The sequence below is a fragment of the Stegostoma tigrinum genome, chromosome 10 (assembly GCF_030684315.1).
Source record: "Stegostoma tigrinum isolate sSteTig4 chromosome 10, sSteTig4.hap1, whole genome shotgun sequence".
Lineage (NCBI taxonomy): Eukaryota > Metazoa > Chordata > Chondrichthyes > Orectolobiformes > Stegostomatidae > Stegostoma > Stegostoma tigrinum.
Window position 1 is genome coordinate 614,273 of NC_081363.1, and position 18,259 is coordinate 632,531.

The 18,259-nt window shown below is 43.9% G+C and overlaps 1 protein-coding gene across 3 annotated transcripts in view; it reads right to left on the bottom strand.

Moving 5' to 3' along the window:
- The window catches only part of tmem63c (transmembrane protein 63C), a 277,667-nt gene that overhangs the window by 131,575 nt on the left and 127,833 nt on the right, over positions 1 to 18,259 (bottom strand). For 2 of the 3 annotated variants that reach the window (XM_059649415.1, XM_059649416.1), the window contains exons 7-10: positions 13,790 to 13,841; positions 13,396 to 13,504; positions 6,257 to 6,330; positions 4,218 to 4,298 (exon numbers count right to left, since the gene is read on the bottom strand). In XM_059649415.1, the coding sequence (XP_059505398.1) occupies positions 4,218 to 4,298; positions 6,257 to 6,330; positions 13,396 to 13,504; positions 13,790 to 13,841 (316 nt within the window). The remainder of the gene's footprint in view (positions 1 to 4,217; positions 4,299 to 6,256; positions 6,331 to 13,395; positions 13,505 to 13,789; positions 13,842 to 18,259) is intronic. The other variant, XM_059649417.1, reaches the window with a different exon arrangement.

Consider the following 18,259-nt stretch of genomic DNA (forward strand, 5'->3'; position numbering starts at 1 on the left):
CTTAAAAGTCTCTTAAGTATCTGACTCCAATACCACCGCCGGCAGTGCATTCCACACGCCCACCACTCTCTGTGTAAAGAACCCACCTCTGGCATCTCCCTTATACCTTCCACATTATAAGAAGGATGTGGAAGCTTTGGAAAGGGTGCAGAGGAGATTTACTAGGATGTTGCCTGGTATGGAGGGAAGGTCTTACGAGGAAAGGCTGAGGGACTTGAGGCTGTTTTCATCAGAGAGAAGAAGGTTGAGAAGTGACTTAATTGAAACATATAAAATAATCAGAGGGTTAGACAGGGTGGATAGGGAGAGCCTTTTTCCTAGGATGGTGACAGCGAGCACGAGGGGGCATAGCTTTAAATTGAGGGGTGAAAGATATAGGACAGATGTCAGAGGTAGTTTCTTTACCCAGAGAGTAGTAAGGGAATGGAACGCTTTGCCTGCAACGGTAGTAGATTTGCCAACTTTAGGTACATTTAAGTCGTCATTGGATAAGCATATGGACATACATGGAATAGTGTAGGTTAGATGGGCTTCAGATTGGTATGACAGGTCGGCACAACATCGAGGGCCGAAGGGCCTGTACTGTGCTGTAATGTTCTATATTTACTATGTTCTTCAGTCCCCGTAAAATTATGCTCCCTCTTAACAGTCATTTCTGCCCTGGGAAAATGTCTCTGACTATCCACTCTATCTATGCCTCCCATCATCTTGTACACCTCTATCAAGTCACCTCTCATCCTTCTTTGCTCCAGTGAAAATAGCCCTAGCTCCCCCAACCTTTCTCCATAAGACCTGCTCTCCAGTCCAGGCAGCATCTCAGAAAATCTCCTCTGCACCCTCTCTAAAGCTTCCACATCTTCCCTATGGTGAAGTGACCAGAACTGACACAATATTCCAAGTGTGGTCTAACCAGAGTTTTAGACAGCTGCAGCATAACCTCATGGCTCTTAAACTCAATTCCTCTACCGATGAAAGCCAACACACCATATGCCTTCTTTACAACCCAATCAACTTGGGTAGCAATTTTGAGGGATCTATGGACATGGACATCCAAGGTCCCCCTGTTCCTCCACACTGCCTAGAATCCTGCCATTAACCTTGTATTCTGCATTCAAATTAGACTTTCCAAAATGAATCACTTCTCACTTTTCTGGGTTGAATTCCATCTGCCACCTCTTTGCTCAGCTCTGCATTATGTTGTAACCTACAACAGCCCTCCACACTGTACACAACTCTACCGACCTTCTTGTCATCAGAAAACTTACTAACCCACCCTTCCACTTCCTCATCCAAGTCATTTATAAAGATAACAAAAAGCAGAGGTCCCAGAACAGATCCCTGTGGAACACCATTAGTCACCAAGCTCCAGGCTGAATACTTTCCAACTACTACCATCCTCTGTCTTCTATTGGACAGCCAGTTTTGTATCCAGACAGCCAAACTTCCCTGAATCCCATGCCTGCTTACTTTGTGAATGAACCTACCATGTGGAACCTTGTCAAATGCCTTGCTAAAATCCATATACACCACATCCACTGCTCTACCTTCATCACTGCGTTTTGTCACATCCTCAAAGAATTCAATAAGGCTTGTGAGGCTTGACCTGACCCTCACAAAACCATGCTGACTATTTCTAATTAAACTGTGCTTTTCCAAATAATCATAAATACTATCTCTCAGAATTGTCTCCAATGATTCGCCTATCACAGAAGTAAGACTGACCAGTCTGTCACATCCCTATTCCCTTTCTTGAACTAGGAAATGACATTTGCCACTCTCCGAGCTTCTGGTACTACTCCAGTGGACAGTGAGGACGCAAAAATCATTGCCAAATGGGCAGCAATCTCTTCCTTCGCTTCCTATACCAACCATGGGTGTATCCCATCTGGCCCAGGGGACTTATCTATCCTCATGATTTTCAAAATTTTTTGTACATCCTCCTTCCTTACATCAACCTGTTCGAGCATATCTGCCTGTTTCATGCTGTCCTCACAAACGTCAAGATCCCTCTCACTGGTGAATACTGAGCCAAAGTACTCATTGAGGAGCTCCCTTACCTCCTCTGACGCCGCACACAAGTTCCTTCCACTATCTCTAACTGATCCTACCCTCACTCCTGTCCTTCTTCCTGTTCCTCACATAGGTACAGAACACTTTGGGGTTTTCCTTGATCCTACACGCCAAGGTTTTCTCATCCACCCTTCTAGCTCTCCTAAATCCATTCTTTAGCTCCTTTCTGGGTACCTTGTAGACCTCTAGAGCCCTGTCCGATCCTTGCTTCCTCAACCTTCGGTAAACTTCCTTCTTCCTCTTGAATGTTGAGGGTGAGGGATAACCTGAAAGAAGTTTTGGAAAAGTGACAGGCAGAGAATTCAAGGACAAGAATCCAGCAGGACCATAGCACAAATAATATGACGAGGACTGAGAATGTCAAGAAGACAAGCCTTAGGGTGTTATGTCTTAATGCATGGAGCACTCCTAATTAGTCACACAAATAGATATGAACAATTTGATATAGTCTGGATTACTCAGGTTGTAAATTGACGAGGGATGGGAACTGAACATTTGGAAGGCTTTTTGGGAAGGACCAATAAAAAGGAAAAGAAGGTGGGTAGAATTGCTAGTTAAAGGTTACAATTTTTAAAAAAATTGAGGAAGGATATTAGCTCTGGTGAAGTGGAATGTGTATGGATGGAGCTTAGAAACACAAAGAGGCAGAAAATGATTGTGAGGATTGTATGTAGACCCCCAAACTGTAGTGGTAACACTGGGAAGGTTTTAAACAGGATATTAGAGATAAAAGAAATAAAGGTACAGCTGTAATTATGGGTTACCTTAATCTGCATACAGTCAGGGCAAACTTCATGGTACTGTTGTTGAAGAGAGACTGATCAATTTGGACTAATCCATTGGAGTTTAAAAGAATGAGAATGATCTCATAGAAACGCCAAGTAACATCATTCTCACATCTCAGATAAAACTGGTTAGGTTGAGTAGAGAGATCTCAGTGTCCATGTGCATAGATCCCTGAAAGTTGCCACCCAGGTACATAGAGTTGTTAAGAAGGCATATGGTGTGTTCGGTTTTATTGGCAGATGGATTGAGTTTTGGAGCCATGCGGTCATGTTGCAGCTGTACAAAACTCTAGTGCGGCCACACTTGGAGTATTGCGTACAGTTCTGGTCACCGCATTATAAGAAGGATGTGGAAGCTGTGGAAAGGGTGCAGAGGAGATTTACCAGGATGTTGCCTGGTATGGAGGGAAGGTCTTATGAGGAAAGGCTGAGGGACTTGAAGCTGTTTCCATTATACAGAAGAAGGTTAACAGGCAACTTAATAGAGACATACAAAATGATCAGAGGATTAGATAGGGTGGACAGTGAGAGCCTTTTTCCTCGGGTGGTGATGGCTAGCACGAGGGGATGTAACTTTAAGTTGTGAGGTGATAGATATAGGACAAATGCAGGAAATAGGTTTGGTTCTTTATTCAGAGAGTAGTAAGGGCGTGGAATGCCCTGCCTGCAACAGTAGTAGACTTGTCAACTTTAAGAACATTTAAATGGTCATTGGATAAACATATGGATTATAATGGAATAGTGTAGGTTACATGGGCTTCAGATTGGTTTCACAGGTTGGCGCTACATCGAGGGCCGCAGGGCCTGTACTGCACTCTAATGTTCTATGCTCTATGTTGTTAAGACTTATACTGAGGATTCCCACCATCCCAGTAATCACTGTTGTAAAGCTGCGTTGTAATCCCTCCATAGCCAGAACATCCATCCTCAAATGAGAAGACCAAAGTTGCACACAATACTCCAAGCATGATCTCACTAAGGACCTGCATACTTGCAGCAAAACATTCCTCTTTCTGTACTTGAATCCTCTCACTATGAAGGCTAACATATCTTTCCGCTCCTTCACTACCTATAATCTCACTTACAGGGAGGGAAGGATCTAGTAGGTTCATTATGGGGGAAAGTGCCTGGCTAACCAGTCATGGGGCAAGAGTTATTTCTGGAATCTGTGAGCCAGCTGGCATGACTCTACTGGAATAAAAAATGGAAACATGCAGGAGTTGGTCTATAGGCCTTCTGAGTATTTCTAGTGTTTTGTGTTTTTACTTCAGGTTTTCAGCATCTGCAGTATTTTGCTTTGGGTTTAGTGGTTAGCAGAATGTAACTGTGGGGTTCTTTTTTTCTGTGCATATGGTTTGGTACCTCTCAGAGTCCAGTTTCATCAGTGCCCGGACATCGAAGCAGAACTGCACATCTGTCACAGTACAACTGGGATAGGCTTCACTGAAACAAGAGAAAAAGCCACATCAGAAGCTGCCAATATTTTACTCCACTTTGCAACAATTCAGTACCTTCTCACTAAAAACTCATCCAGCAAATCAGAATACCACAGAAATACAGTAAACAGACTCAAACAATATCTGTCTCAGTTTTTTATTCATTAATTGGATGAGAGTGTTGCTGGCCAGGCAGCATTTATTGCCCATCCCTAATTGCCCAGAGTCAACGACATTGCTGGGGGTCTGGAGTCATATGTAGACCAGACCCATGAGGATGGCAGTTTCCTTCCCTAAAGAACATTCGTGAACCAGGTGGGATTTTCCCTCAATAATCGACAATGGATTCATGGTCATCATTAGATTCTTAATTCCAGATTATTAATTGAATTCAAATTCTACCATCTACCATGGCAGGATTCGAACCTGGGTGCCCAGAATTTTATTTGGGTCTCTACATTAACAGTCCAGTGATAATACCTCTAGGCCATTGCCGAGTTACACAAGCACAAAACTATAAAATCACAGATACCAACTAATCATCATTTGGTGCTAATCTGCCAAAAAAGCTCACCTTTATACACACACACACACACACACACACACACACACACACACACACACACACAGCCACTGCGGGGAGTTGGTTTCAACAGTAATTGTAAAAGTCCAAAGTTTAATGTGGGCTATTATCCACTTGCCATTGGAAGTCAAGTAAATTTGGTGAAGCAAAGATTTTGATATAAGAATCTAGATGCAGAGAAAATGTTTCCTCTAGTTTGGAAGCCAAGAACCAGGGATACAATCTCAGGAAATTGAATAGGCCATTTGAGGCCAAGGTGAGGAATCATTTCTTTACTCAGAGGAATTCACACCATAGAAGGTTGTGGAGGCCAAGTCACTAAATATATTCAAGCAAGAGACTGATGATTTTTTATAAAGTAAAGGCATCAATCGGTACGGAGCAAGCAAAAACATGATGTGGAGACAGACAATCAGCCATGATCATATTGAATGGAACAGGTTCAAAGGGCAGAATGGCCTATAGTTGCATTTAGTTTCCCTGTTTAATTGCTAGATCAATTGGTGGAAGGGTCCCTGTGCTGAAGGCTACCTAGCAACAGCCTCTGGATTGCAGTTACTGTGTTTTCTAGCAGGCCTACGTGAGTCAGTTGAAGAAAGTCCTCCAGGCTACAGGGGTCAGTCTTTGACTGTTCTGAAAAATAGCAGAAAGCCCATATCAGGATCAGTGCAAAAAAATCTCATGGCTGAAACATTATAAGAACTTGATAAAGTCAAATATCAGGATTTCTACCTATTTCTCATCTGAACTGAAGTCTGGTTTGAAGAAACAAAACAGAAATTACTCGAAAATGTCAGTAGGTCTGGCTGCACCTGTGGAGAGAACTCAGAGTTAACATTTTGGATCCAGTGACCCTTCTTCAGAACATTTGTTCTTCATTCTCAAGAAGGGTCACTGGACCCAAAACATTTTCCAGCAATTTGTTTTTGTTTCTGATTTCCAACATCTACAGTTCTTTTGTTTTTTTTAAATTCTGGTTTGAAGATCTCATTAGTCCTACAACTACTAACATTGTGATCTTGATAACGGGAAGTCAACCGGACAGTGAGAAGTCCAACTTTTATTTATCCTTTGAATTCAGGCCTAGATCACATCAGGGTGTTTTCTCATTTACTTCTTTTAAAGAAAGCAAATCATCTCTGCAGAGCTGTGTTGTCTTGTTTGTTATATGAGTTTAATTTTAAGTAGCAGCTTAGTAGCTCATCAGCTTTGCTACTTATTGTTTACAATAAACAAATTATTTCTAAGTCTGTTGAAGTATCCTGGTAAAAGTCTAGATAACGGGAAACACATGTATATTCCAACTCACATTCATACACTCTCAGCAACCTCTGTTCAGGCCATGCTGTGGTCATGAACAACTATAAAACCTCATTACTCACTGGAAATGTTTAATAATGAGATTTGTGTCTGTGATTTCCTTTGGGATTTGTGAAATCATCAGCGTTCTTGCCACCTAAGAGGAGAAATGTCACAGTTAGAATACAGAAAACTGGAATCATCTAGAGGACACCAAACTAACATTCCCACAGATCCAGGCTATCTTCATCAAAAACCACAACTCCCCAGGGATCTCCAAAGCCAAACCAAGTGTCTGACTGCATTTGGAATACTGTGCACTGTATTGATTACCTAATTTAAGGAAAAATGTAAACGTTTTGATAGCCGTTCAGGGAAGATTTACCAGATTAATGCCTGAGAGGGTTATTCTATGATGTAAGGTTGGATAGGCTAGGTTCAAAGTTTGGTGTGGGAGAAATGGGTTCCAGCTCACAGGTCACTGACACCAGTACTGTCAACTGTAACGTGTTCTTGCAAACTGTCTAACAATGGAAGGAGTGAGAGTTTACAACCACATACTAGGAAAAGGGATCTAATGTAGAGAGAAGTGATATATCAAAGAGTAGAGACAAGATAAGAGAGGAAAATAGTAATGTGGAATTGAGGGTCAGGGAATGGCAGGAAAGGCAAGAAGAAAACACCTAGCATAATACTAACAAACTGATGTTATGAAGACAACAGAAAAAAAACCGAAAGGTTCTGCATCTCAATATACATAATAGACCACAGAAACAGGCTCTTTGGCCCATCATGTCTACACCAATGAACAAACAACAAACTGCACTCATCCTATTTATCCTCCTATGCCCTGGCATTTTAAGTTCTCATTTAGATGCTTCTTAAATGTTGTGAGAGTACCTGCCTCCACCACCCTCTCAGGCAGCATGTTCCACATTTCAATTATCCTCTGGGTGAAAATATTTTTCTCAGATTTCCTCTAAAACAGTTACTCCTCACCTTAAACGGGACAGTAGGAATTACAGATGCTGGAGAATCTGAGATTCTCAGATTGTCTCCGCCTGCTCCTGCCCTACCAAACTTATCTCTACTTATCTCAACCTCATTTTCTGCTCCTTGGTCCAGGAACTCCCTACTTACGTCCGTGACACCACCCACGCCCTCCACCTCCTCCAAAACTTCCAATTCCCTGGTCCCCAACACCTCATCTTTACCATAGACGTCCAGTCCCTACACACTTGTATTCCCCATGCAGATGGCCTAAAGGCCCTCTGCTTCTTCCTGTCCTGCAGGCCTGACCAGTCCCCCTCTACGGACACCCTCATCCACCTAGCTGAACTCGTCCTCACCTTCAACAACTTCACTTTCGATTCCTCCCACTTCCTACAGACAAAGGGGGTGGCCATGGGCACCCGCACGGGCCCAAGCTATGCCTGCCTCTTTGTAGGTTACGTGGAACAATCCCTCTTCCCTACCCACACTGGCCCTAAACGCCACCTCTTCCTCAGTTACATTGGTGACTGCATCGGCGCCACCTCGTGCTCCCACAAGGAGCTCGAACAGTTCATCCACTTCACCAACACCTTCCACCCCAACTTCAAGATCACCTGGACCATCTCTCTCTCTCCTTCCTGGACCTCTCTGTTTCCATCTCTGGCAACCACCTGGAAACCCATATCCATTTCAAGCCCACCGACTCCCACAGCTACCTAGAATACACCTCCTCCCACTCTGCAAAAACACCATCCCCTATTCTCAATTGCTTCACTTCCATCGCATCTGCTCCTGGGATGAGGCATCCCACTCCCTGACATCCCAGATGCCCTTGTTTTTAAAAGGACCACAACTTCTCCCCCACAGTGGTCAAAAACGCTCTCAAACGCGTCTCCCGCATTTCCCGCAACTCATCAATCAAACCCCCTCTCCGCAATATCAATCAAAAAGGGATCCCCTTCGTCCTCGCCTACCACCCCACCAACCTCTGAATTCAACACATCATCCTCTGGCATTTCCACCATCTGCAATCTGATCCCACCGCCAAAGACATTTTTCCCTCCCTGCTCTTATCTGTTTTCTGGCAGGACCACTCTCTCTGTGACTCCCTCATTCACTCCACACTCCCCAACTGGCCCAGCAGACCCGGCAAGAAGTGCTACACCTGCCCCTACACCTCACCCCCCACCCCCATTCCAGGCCCCAAGAAGACCTTCCACATCAAGCAGATGTTCACCTGCACCTCCCAGTCACGAGCCATTTCAACTCCCCCTCCCACACCTCAGATGACATGTCCATCCTGGGCCTCCTGCAGTGCCACAACGATGCCAACCAAAGATTGCAGGAACAGCAACTCATATTTCACTTGGGAACCCTGCAGCCCAATGGTATCAATGTAGACTTCACAAGCTTCAAAATCGCCCCTCCCCGGACTGCACCCTAAAACCAGCCCAGGTTGTCCTTGCCTCCCTGACCTGTCCTTCCTTCCACCTATCCCCATCTCCCACCTCAGGCCCCACTCCCATCTCTTATCGACGAGCCTCAACCCACCCTTTGACCTGTCCATCCTCCCTGGACTGACCTATCCCTGCCTAACTCCCCACCTACACTCACCTTTACTGGCTCCACTCCCGCCTCTTTGACCTGTCTGTCTCCTCTCCACCTATCTTCTCCTTTATTCATCTTCTAACCGCCTCACTATGTCTCCCCATTATTTTCAGTACCCCCTTCCCCTCCCCATTTCTAAAGAAGGTCCAGACCCAAAATGTCAGATTTCCTGCTCCTCTGATGCTGCTTGGCCTGCTGTGTTCATCCAGCTCTACACCGTGTTATCATAGGATATATTTACAATTGGTAGAACATGGGCTTGTTAGTGATAGGCAGCAGGGAAGGTCATGTCTTACCAACTTGATAGAATTCTTTGGGGAGGTGACAAAATTGTTAGATGAGGAAAGGGCAGTCAATGTCATGTACATGGACTTCAGTAAGGTGTTTGATAGGGTTCCCCATGCTTGGCTGATGAAGAAAGTTAAGAAAGCATGGGGTCCAGGGTGTACTATCTAGATGGATAGAGAACTGGCTGGGCAACAGGAGGCAGAGCGTTGCAGTGGAAGGGAGTTTCTCAAACTGTGACCAGTGGCATTCCACACGGATCCGTGTTGGGATCACTGTTGTTTGAGATATACATAAATGATCTGGAGGAAGGTATAGATGGTCTGATTAGCTAGTTTGCAGATGACACTAAGATTGGTGGAGTAGCAGATAGTGAAGGGGACTGTTGGAGAATGCAGCAGAATATAGATAGGTTGCCATATTACCAAAAGGATGTGGATGCTTTGGAGAGGGTGCAGAGGAAGTTCACCAGGATGTTGCATAGTACGGAGGGCACTAGCTATGAAGAGAGATAGAGTAGATTGGGATTATTTACATGAGAAAGACAGAGGTTGAGTGGGGACCTGATTGAGGTCTCCAAAATCATGAGAGGTATAGACAGGGTGGATAGCAAGACGTTTTTTTCACAGAGTGAGGGACTCAATTACTAGAGGTCACAATTTCAAGGTGAGGGAGGAAAGTTTAAGGGAGATATGCATGGAAAGTCCTTTACGCAAAGGGTGGCGGGTGCCTGGAGCGTGTTGCCGGAAGAGGTGATAGAGGCAGGCACTACAGCATCATATAAGATGTATCTAGACATACACATGAATGGGCAGGGAGCAGAGGGATAAAGATCCTTGGAAAATAGGCAACAGGTTTGGATAGAGGCTCGGTATCGGAATCGGCGCAGGCTTGGAGGGCTGAAGGGCCTGTTCCTGTGCTGTAATTTTCTTTGTTCTGAGAGGTCTGAAGGTGGATCCATTACCTGGATCAGATGGACTACAGCCAAGGTTCTGAAGGATTTCGCTGAGATGGCTGTGGAGGCATGGGTGATATACTTTCAGAAATCTCTGGAGGCAGGCATGGTCCCAGAGGACTAGCAAATGTAACAGAGATGGTAAGAATTGCCAATGCTGGGGTCTGAGAAAACACAGTGCGGGGCTGGAGGAACACAGCAGGCCAACCTGCAGCAGAGGAGCAGGAAAGTTGACGTTTTAGGGTTGGGACCCTTCTTCAGAAATGGGGGAAGAGGAAGGAAGCTCAGAAATAAATAGAGAGGAGGGGTGGGGCTGGGGAAGGTAAGTGAGAATGTGATAGGCGAGTGCAGGTCGGGAGTGGTGGGGATTAGTCACCGAGATGGGAGGGACGAATAGGTGGGAGAGAAGATGGACAGGGTGTGTCAGGTCAAGGAGGCAGTGATGAGATGCCTGTTTAAGAAGGGAGGGAGAAGATTGGAAATTAAAGGCCAGTTGGGCTGACCTGGGTTGTTGATAAGATTTCAGAGTTCATTATTACGGATGACTTTGCTGAGTGTTTGGAAGGACATGGTAAAATAGGCCTAAATCAGCACTGTTTCATCATGGGGAGGTCATGCCTGACAAAATTCGATTTCCAGAAAGCCTCTGACTAGGTGATGCACAGGATGCTGTTAAATAAGGTAAGAGCCCACTGTGTTAGGGGCAAGGTGCTGGCATGGGTAAAAGATTGCTGTGGGCAGAAGGCCAAGAGTGGGGATAGAAGATCAGTATTGGGAAATCAAATATTCAGGTTTACATTAATATCTGGACAAAGGAACTTGAGGGCATTTTTGCTAAACCTGCAAATGACACAAAGATAGATGGCGAAGCAAGTCGTGTTGAGGATGTGGAGAGGCTGGGATAGTGGGCAAGGAAGTGGCAGATTGAATACAATGTGTGAATACACTGAGCTTACATACTTTGGTAGGAAGAACAGAGATGTAGAATACCTACTAAATGGGGAAAGGCTTCAGAAATTTGAAGTGCAGAAGGACTGAGGAGTCTTAGTTCAGGATTGTCTAAAGGTTAATATGCATGTTCAGTTGGCAGTTAGAAAGGCAAATGCAGTGTTAGCACCTATTTTGAGACAGCTAGAATATAAGAGCTACTGAGGCTTTATAAGGCACTGGTCAAATTGCATTTGGAATATTGTGAACAGTTTTGGGCCCCACAGCGAAGGAAGAATATGCACTGGCATTGGAAGGATCCAGAGAAGGTTCACAAGAATAATTCTGGGGATGAAGGGTTTGTAATATAAGAAAAGGTGGATGACTCTGGGTTTGTCCTTGATAGAGTTTAGAATGATGGGTGGGTGTCTCACTGAACATAGAATACAGAACATAGAAGATTATAGCATAGTACAGGCCCTTCTACCCACAATGTTGTGCCAAACTTACCCTAAACCTAAGGTCTATCTAACCTCTACCCCTACCTTACACTATCATCCATATGCCGATCTGATAGCCTCTTAAATGCCCCTAATGAGGTTGACTCCACTACCCTCTCTGGCAATGCATTCCATGCCCCTACCACTCTCTGAGTAAAGAACCTACCTCTGATGTCTCCCCGATATCTACCTCCACTCAGTTTAAAACTATGCCCCCTCGTACAAGATGACGTCATCATCCTCGGAAAAAGACTCACTGTCCACTCTATCTAATCCTCTGATCATCTTGAATGTCTCTATTAAATCCCCTCTTAGCCTTCTTCTCTCCAGTGAGAACAGACCCAAGTCCCTCAGCCTTTTTTCATAAGGCCTTCGCTCCAGATCAGGAAACATCCTGGTAAATCTCCTCTGCACCTTCTCCGACACTTCACATCTTTCCTGTAATGAGGCAGCCAGAACTGGACACAATACTCCAGATGTGGCTGAGCCAGGATTTTGTATAGTTGGAGCATAAATTCAAGGCCCTTGAACTCAATCCCTCTATTAATGAAAGCTAACGCACCATACACCTTCTTAACAACTCTATCCAGTTTGGTGGCAGCTTTCAGGGAAATGTGGACATGAACCACAAGATCCCTCTGCTCCTCCACATTGCCAAGAATCTTTCCATTAACCCTGTATTCTGCCAACAAATTTGACCTTCCCAAATTAATCACCTCACACTTTTCAGGGTTAAACCCCATCTGCCACTTTAGACAAAGGTGCAGTGAGTTAGGGGAGGGGAGTAGCACAGGCTGGGAAAGGGTAGTTGGGCAAGGGGAGTGTGGACTTAGGTTGGAAGTGCTGAGTGATGCTGTTGTCTCCAGTAGTTACTGATATTCAGTGTTGTCTGTACATAGAGATACTTCTCAGACCAGCTCTGCATCCTATCAAAATGTCCCTTTGTAACCTAGAAGAGCCCTCCGCACTGTCCACAACTCAACCTACCTTTGTATCCGTGAACTTACTAATCCACCCTTCCACTCCTACATCCAAATCATTTACAAAAATCACAAATAGAAGTGGACCCAGAACAAATTCTTGTTGTACACCACTCTTAACTGAGCACCATACCAAATATTTTCTGTCTACTACCACCTTTTGTCTTCTAAGGGTCAGCCAATTCTGAATCCAATCTGCCACATTTCCCCCTATCCCATGCCTCCTTAATTTCTGCATGAACCTATCAAGGGGAACCTTAGCAAATGCCTTACTCCATGTATACCACATCCACTGCTCTACCTTCATCCACGTGTTTGGTCACACCCTCAAAGAATTCAGTGAGGTTTGTGAAGCATGATCTACCCCTCACAAATCCATGCTGACTGTCACGAATCAAACTGTGTCTATCCGTGTGATCATAAATCCTATCTCTCGGAGCCCTTTCCAATAATGTGCCTTCCACTGAAGTAAAGGTGAAGTAAGAAACTTACAGAATACTGAGAGTCCTGAACAGAGTCAACACGGAGAACTTTTCACCAGTGGGAGAAACTAAGACTCAAGAGCACAGTGAGGGAATGACCTATGAGAATTGAGATCAGGAGGAATTTCTTCAGTCACAGGGTGGCAGGTCTGTGGAGCTCATTATTGCAGAAGTTATTAAGTGTATTTAAGAAAGATAAATAGGTATCAAAAGAAAATGGGTAATTTAAGTAACATTTTACATCAAAGAGAATTGTCGAATTGATCACAACAGGGTAAGGGAAGGATGGATAAATTTTTGTAAGGAAAGGAATACTGCGGTTCAGTTCCAGAAACTTCAGTTTCAGGGTTGGGCACATTGCTCAAATTTCCAACTGAACATTGCTGGGCTCCTGGAGGTTTTCAAACTGTAATTTCAGTCACTGTTGCTAATTCTTCATTCTCTAGTCTCCCTCATTCCAACGGACTAATCTATTACCTGCTTTAAACTCACCTTTTCGTTGTCTTTGTCATCCAGTTGCAGAGAATGATGACCCATGCAGATCACAGTTACTATGAAGTAAAGAAGTGCAAAGATACTGTGTAACCAGAGCAGTCGATCACTGGAAAACAAGTGTAATCACAACATGAGAGAAGGAATCAGAAAGTGGGTCTGAGGAGGATTGGTACACAGAAGAGTGGCCTGAAGGACAGGGCAGAGGATGGAGTTCAGGTGTGGACATGGTATTTGGGATGCAGAGCCCAGCGGGCAGGGAGGAGGAGGAGCAGAGAGGATAGTAACAAGATTGGAACAGGTTAATGGGCACTGGGTAGAGGAGGGGAGGGAGGGGTGGACAAATCAGATGGTGGTCAGATCTGTGGCCCACCACCAGCCAGTGTTCACTCACTCTGCAGGGACATTTGCAATTGTGGTGCGGCCAAAATGTTGCGGGCTGTTACCTGAAACGCAAAGAGTCATTAGTCAGTAATGGCTCCACATTGGTCTTAAATACAATGCTGAATCATCTCTCTGTACAGGCAATGCTGAATATCAGTAACTACTGGAGACAACAGCATCACTCAGCACTTCCAACCTAAGTCCACACTCCCCTTGCCCAACTACCCTTCCCCAGCCTGTGCTACTCCCCTCCCCTAACTCACTGCACCTTTAGAGATTCCCCTGCCTTAGCTCTGGATTCTCCTATCTGTCCTCATTCTCTATCTGAACTAAAGTTTGTCCACCTCGAGTTCCTTTGACTCTATTCCCACTAAATGACACCAGACTGCCCCAATATTTCTCTATCTTGTAACTGGCTGGGATTGTACTTGTCTGATCCCGCTTTCATCTATACTGCAATATACACAGTTTACACATTATTCTTCCTGCTGTTACACTATTAGCACTGGTCTCCCAAAGGATCAATCCTTGGCCCTCTCCTATTTCTCACTCATATGCTTCCCTTTGGAGATATCAAGCAAAACATAGGTCTGACTTTTCATAACCCAAAACAGGGTCACCACCTTAGCCAAATAGTACTGGAGACCTGACTCTTAAAATCCTGCCTCTAAGCCTGTTACCAAGTTTTTATAACCATGGTCTGTGGTGGCAGATGCACATGTTAAAGTGGTACTGCCTTCAGGAAGATCCAATTTTCATTAATGGATATTAAACTGTGGGCTGTGGGCTGCATATTTTTCAGATGAAGGTTTAAAGCTGCCAGAGGTATTAATTAGAGTTAGATCACACTTTATGTAGCCCAGAAACACCTTTGGGAAAAGTAACATGCCCTTTGGGATTGTTAATAGCAGATATGAACATGCATAGGGGGAACATGCGTAAGCTTAATTCACCCGCCCCCTAACATTTTGAAAATAACAACCTCCAATGTGATAGAAAAGTCAGTGCTCATAGAACAGTGGCTGTCAATTCATATTTTAATTGACACCTCTTAATACTTTCAAAGGGGCAAATGAATACAATGCTCATTTTTATAATGGATTAAGCATTTGAATGAATGAAAAGGGAGTGAACAATTTTTTTCATGAGTGTAATCAGGAACAAATACTTAGAACTTTATTTCACATTAGCATAGGTCCTGATGTCAGTACATGGGTAGATACTGTGTGAGCTGGCATTGTGTAAAGCAAGGATGGTTGACGGTATGCAGAGGAAGGCCAGAGTTTGCACCAACTTAGCTTAGGGACTATAAATTGGTATGGGGTGGGCAAAAGGGCATTGGTTAGTTGGTGGATAACAAAAACAGAATTGCTGGATAAACTCAGTACGTCTGGCTGCATCTGTGGGAATAAAGCAGAGTTAACATTTCAATTCTGGTGACTCTTCATCAGAATTGTTCTGAGTTTCTTCAGCAGGTTCTGAATTTGTTTCAGATCTCCAGCATCAGCAATTCATTGTCTGATGAGGTATGAGGGTAAGGGAGGGATCCGTGCAGGCCATAGGTTGGTGTAGATAGTATGAGGGGTCATGGAGGGCATGGTGAGGGAATGAACAGTGCATAGGAGGAACTGGAGGGGGTGCAAAGGGTGAGGGCTGGAGGAATGGCTTTTGTTTTAGACCTTTTAATGGTAGTTCACAGCCTGCCTCCTCACCTAGCAGATCCATTGGTTGTCACCAAATCTTTCCTGGGGTTAGAAGGTCCAAATCCAGTTATAAGCAACTCCAACAGGACAAAATTCCAACTGGCGGCATATTTTCCTCCAAATCAAGTTTACAGACCTGTTAATTATATCAACTCTGCACTCCTGTCTCAGGAATGTAAACTCAGGCCACATTAACTGTTTCACATGTCTGCTGACAACACCCAGGTTGACCTCACCAGCACCTTTCTCAATCCCTCCATTTTTCTAAATGAGACGGTTTGTCTGACATCCAGGACTAAATGAATAGAAACTTCCTCCAATGATATATTGGGATGACCGAGTTTATAGGTTGAATATTACCTTTCTCGACTATGTTTGAATCGAGTCAGATTTTTTAGGGGGTTAGTCACTCATAAGGCCTTCTGAGTACATTTACTGTACCTAATTAATTACTTACCCTGTCTCAATGGCATCCCTCATGTTCGATTTCAGTCCCCACCTTACCAAATACCTTCCCTGAAGAACTCACTACTCAGTGAGTATCCTTCTGCCCATGCTTTCTTGAAAAGTCAATTATGCACCCAGGTGAAAACTGTCAGCCCAGAGCTGCCCTGCATGGTTCTTCATATTTTCCCCCAAGGAAGCAGACAGGGAAAATTTGCAGGCAAGGTCTTACTGGAAATAAAATATAGAAAATAGGGGCATTCAGCCTTTTGGCCCTCTCCACCATTCAGCGGATGTTGTGAATCAGAAACACAAACAGAAGTTGCTAGAAAAGATCAGCATCTGTGCAGAAAAGTCAGAGTTAACGTTTAGGGTCCGATGATTCTTCCTCACCATTCAGTATGACCACGCCTGATCATCTAACACATTAGTCTGTTTCCCCTTTTCCCCCATATCCTTTGATCCCCTTAGCCCCAAGTGCTACACCCAAGTCCTTCTTCAAACCTCACAATGTTTTTGACTCAAGTGCACTCTGTGGTATCATATTCCCTAGGCGGACGACTTTGTGTGTAAAGAAATTCCTCCAAATTGCAGTCCGAAGAATGGTTTACCCAATATTCATAGACATCAGCACCTGGTTCTGGAGTCACCGGTCATCAGGAGAATTCTTCCTGCATCTAACCAGTCTAGTCCTGTTCATATTTTATGGGTTTCTATGCGATCCCCCCCCCACCATTCATCTGAATTCCAGTGAGTATAGTTCAAGGCAATTCAACCTCTCCTCATACATCAGTCCTGCCATTCCAGGAATCAGTTTAGTAAACCGTCACTGCACTCCCTTCAAAGCAAGAACATCCTTCCTTAGATAAAGAGACCAAAGCTGTACACAATATTCCAGGTGTGGTTCCATCAAGACCTTGCTCTTGTACTTAGATCCTCTTGTTATAAAGACCAACATTTCATTTACCGTCTTCATCACTTGCTGCACCAACATGCTTTACTTTCAATGACTGGCATATTTGGACACTTGGATATCATTATACATTCCCCTCTCTCAATTTATAGTCATTCAGGTAATCAACTGCCTTGCTACCAAAGTGAATGACCTCACATCTGTCCATATTAAACTGCAATTGCCATGCATTTGCCCACATACTCAGCTTGTCCAAGTCACAGTGACACTTCTCTTCATCCTCCTCACAGTTTACCCACCAACACAGTTTTGTGATCATCTGCAAACTTGGAGCTACTATATTTATTCCTCTCATTTAAATAATTAGTATACATTATGAATAGCTGGAGTCTGAGTAATGATCCCTTTGGTACCCACTAGTAACTGCCTGCCTTTTAGAAAATGACCTTATATCTTTCCTTATCTGAGAAAGGGCATTCTTATTGTAAAGGGAGTGAGGTGAAGATTTACCAAACTTTATTCCTACTCTTCCTCAAGTGTTGGCCAACCAGTTTTCTGTTCATCTCAATACATTAACTCTAATTGCATGTGCTTTAATTTTACCTGATAATCTCTTATTTTGACTTTGTCAAAAGCCTTCTGAAAAATCCATGAGGAATTCCAGCAGATTCCACTTTCCACTTGCCTGCCCGCTTTCCATAACCCTTCAACCCAATACTGACTAAAAATCTACATCCTCCTTAAATTTACTCAATGTCCCAATATGCACCCCACTCGGTGGTAGTGAATTCCACAGATTTGTGACACTTTGAGAGAAGTAGTTTCTCCTTATCTCTATTTTAAATCTGCTACCCTTATCCTAAAACTATGACTCTCAGTCTAGATTGTCCCACATGAGGAAATACCCTTTCTATATCTACTTTGGCAATCCCTTTTAATATCTTATATGCTTTACCCAAAAGATTATGAATCTGGGGAATTCCCCGCCCAGTGAAGTAGTTGAGGCTTTCTCATTGAATGTTTTTAAAGATAAGATCGATAATTTTTTTAACAGTAAAGGAATTAAGGGTTATGGTGAGAGTGTGGTTAAGTGGAAATGAGGCCATGAAGAGATTCTCCATGATTTATTTGAATGGCAGAGCGGGCTCAAAGGGCCAGAGGGCCTACTGCTGCTTCTGGTTCTTATATTCTTACGTTCAATTTGATTTCCTCTCATTCAGCTACACTCCAGGGAATAAAGGCTTACATTGATCAATCTCCATTCATAAAACAAACCTGTCATTTCTGGTATCAATCTAGCAAACTTCCTCTCAATTGCCTCAAACACAGCTACATCCTTCCTCAAGTGAGGGGCCAAAACTGTACACAATACTCCAGGTGCAGTCTCAATAATGTCTTAAACAGTTGCAGCAACCCTTGC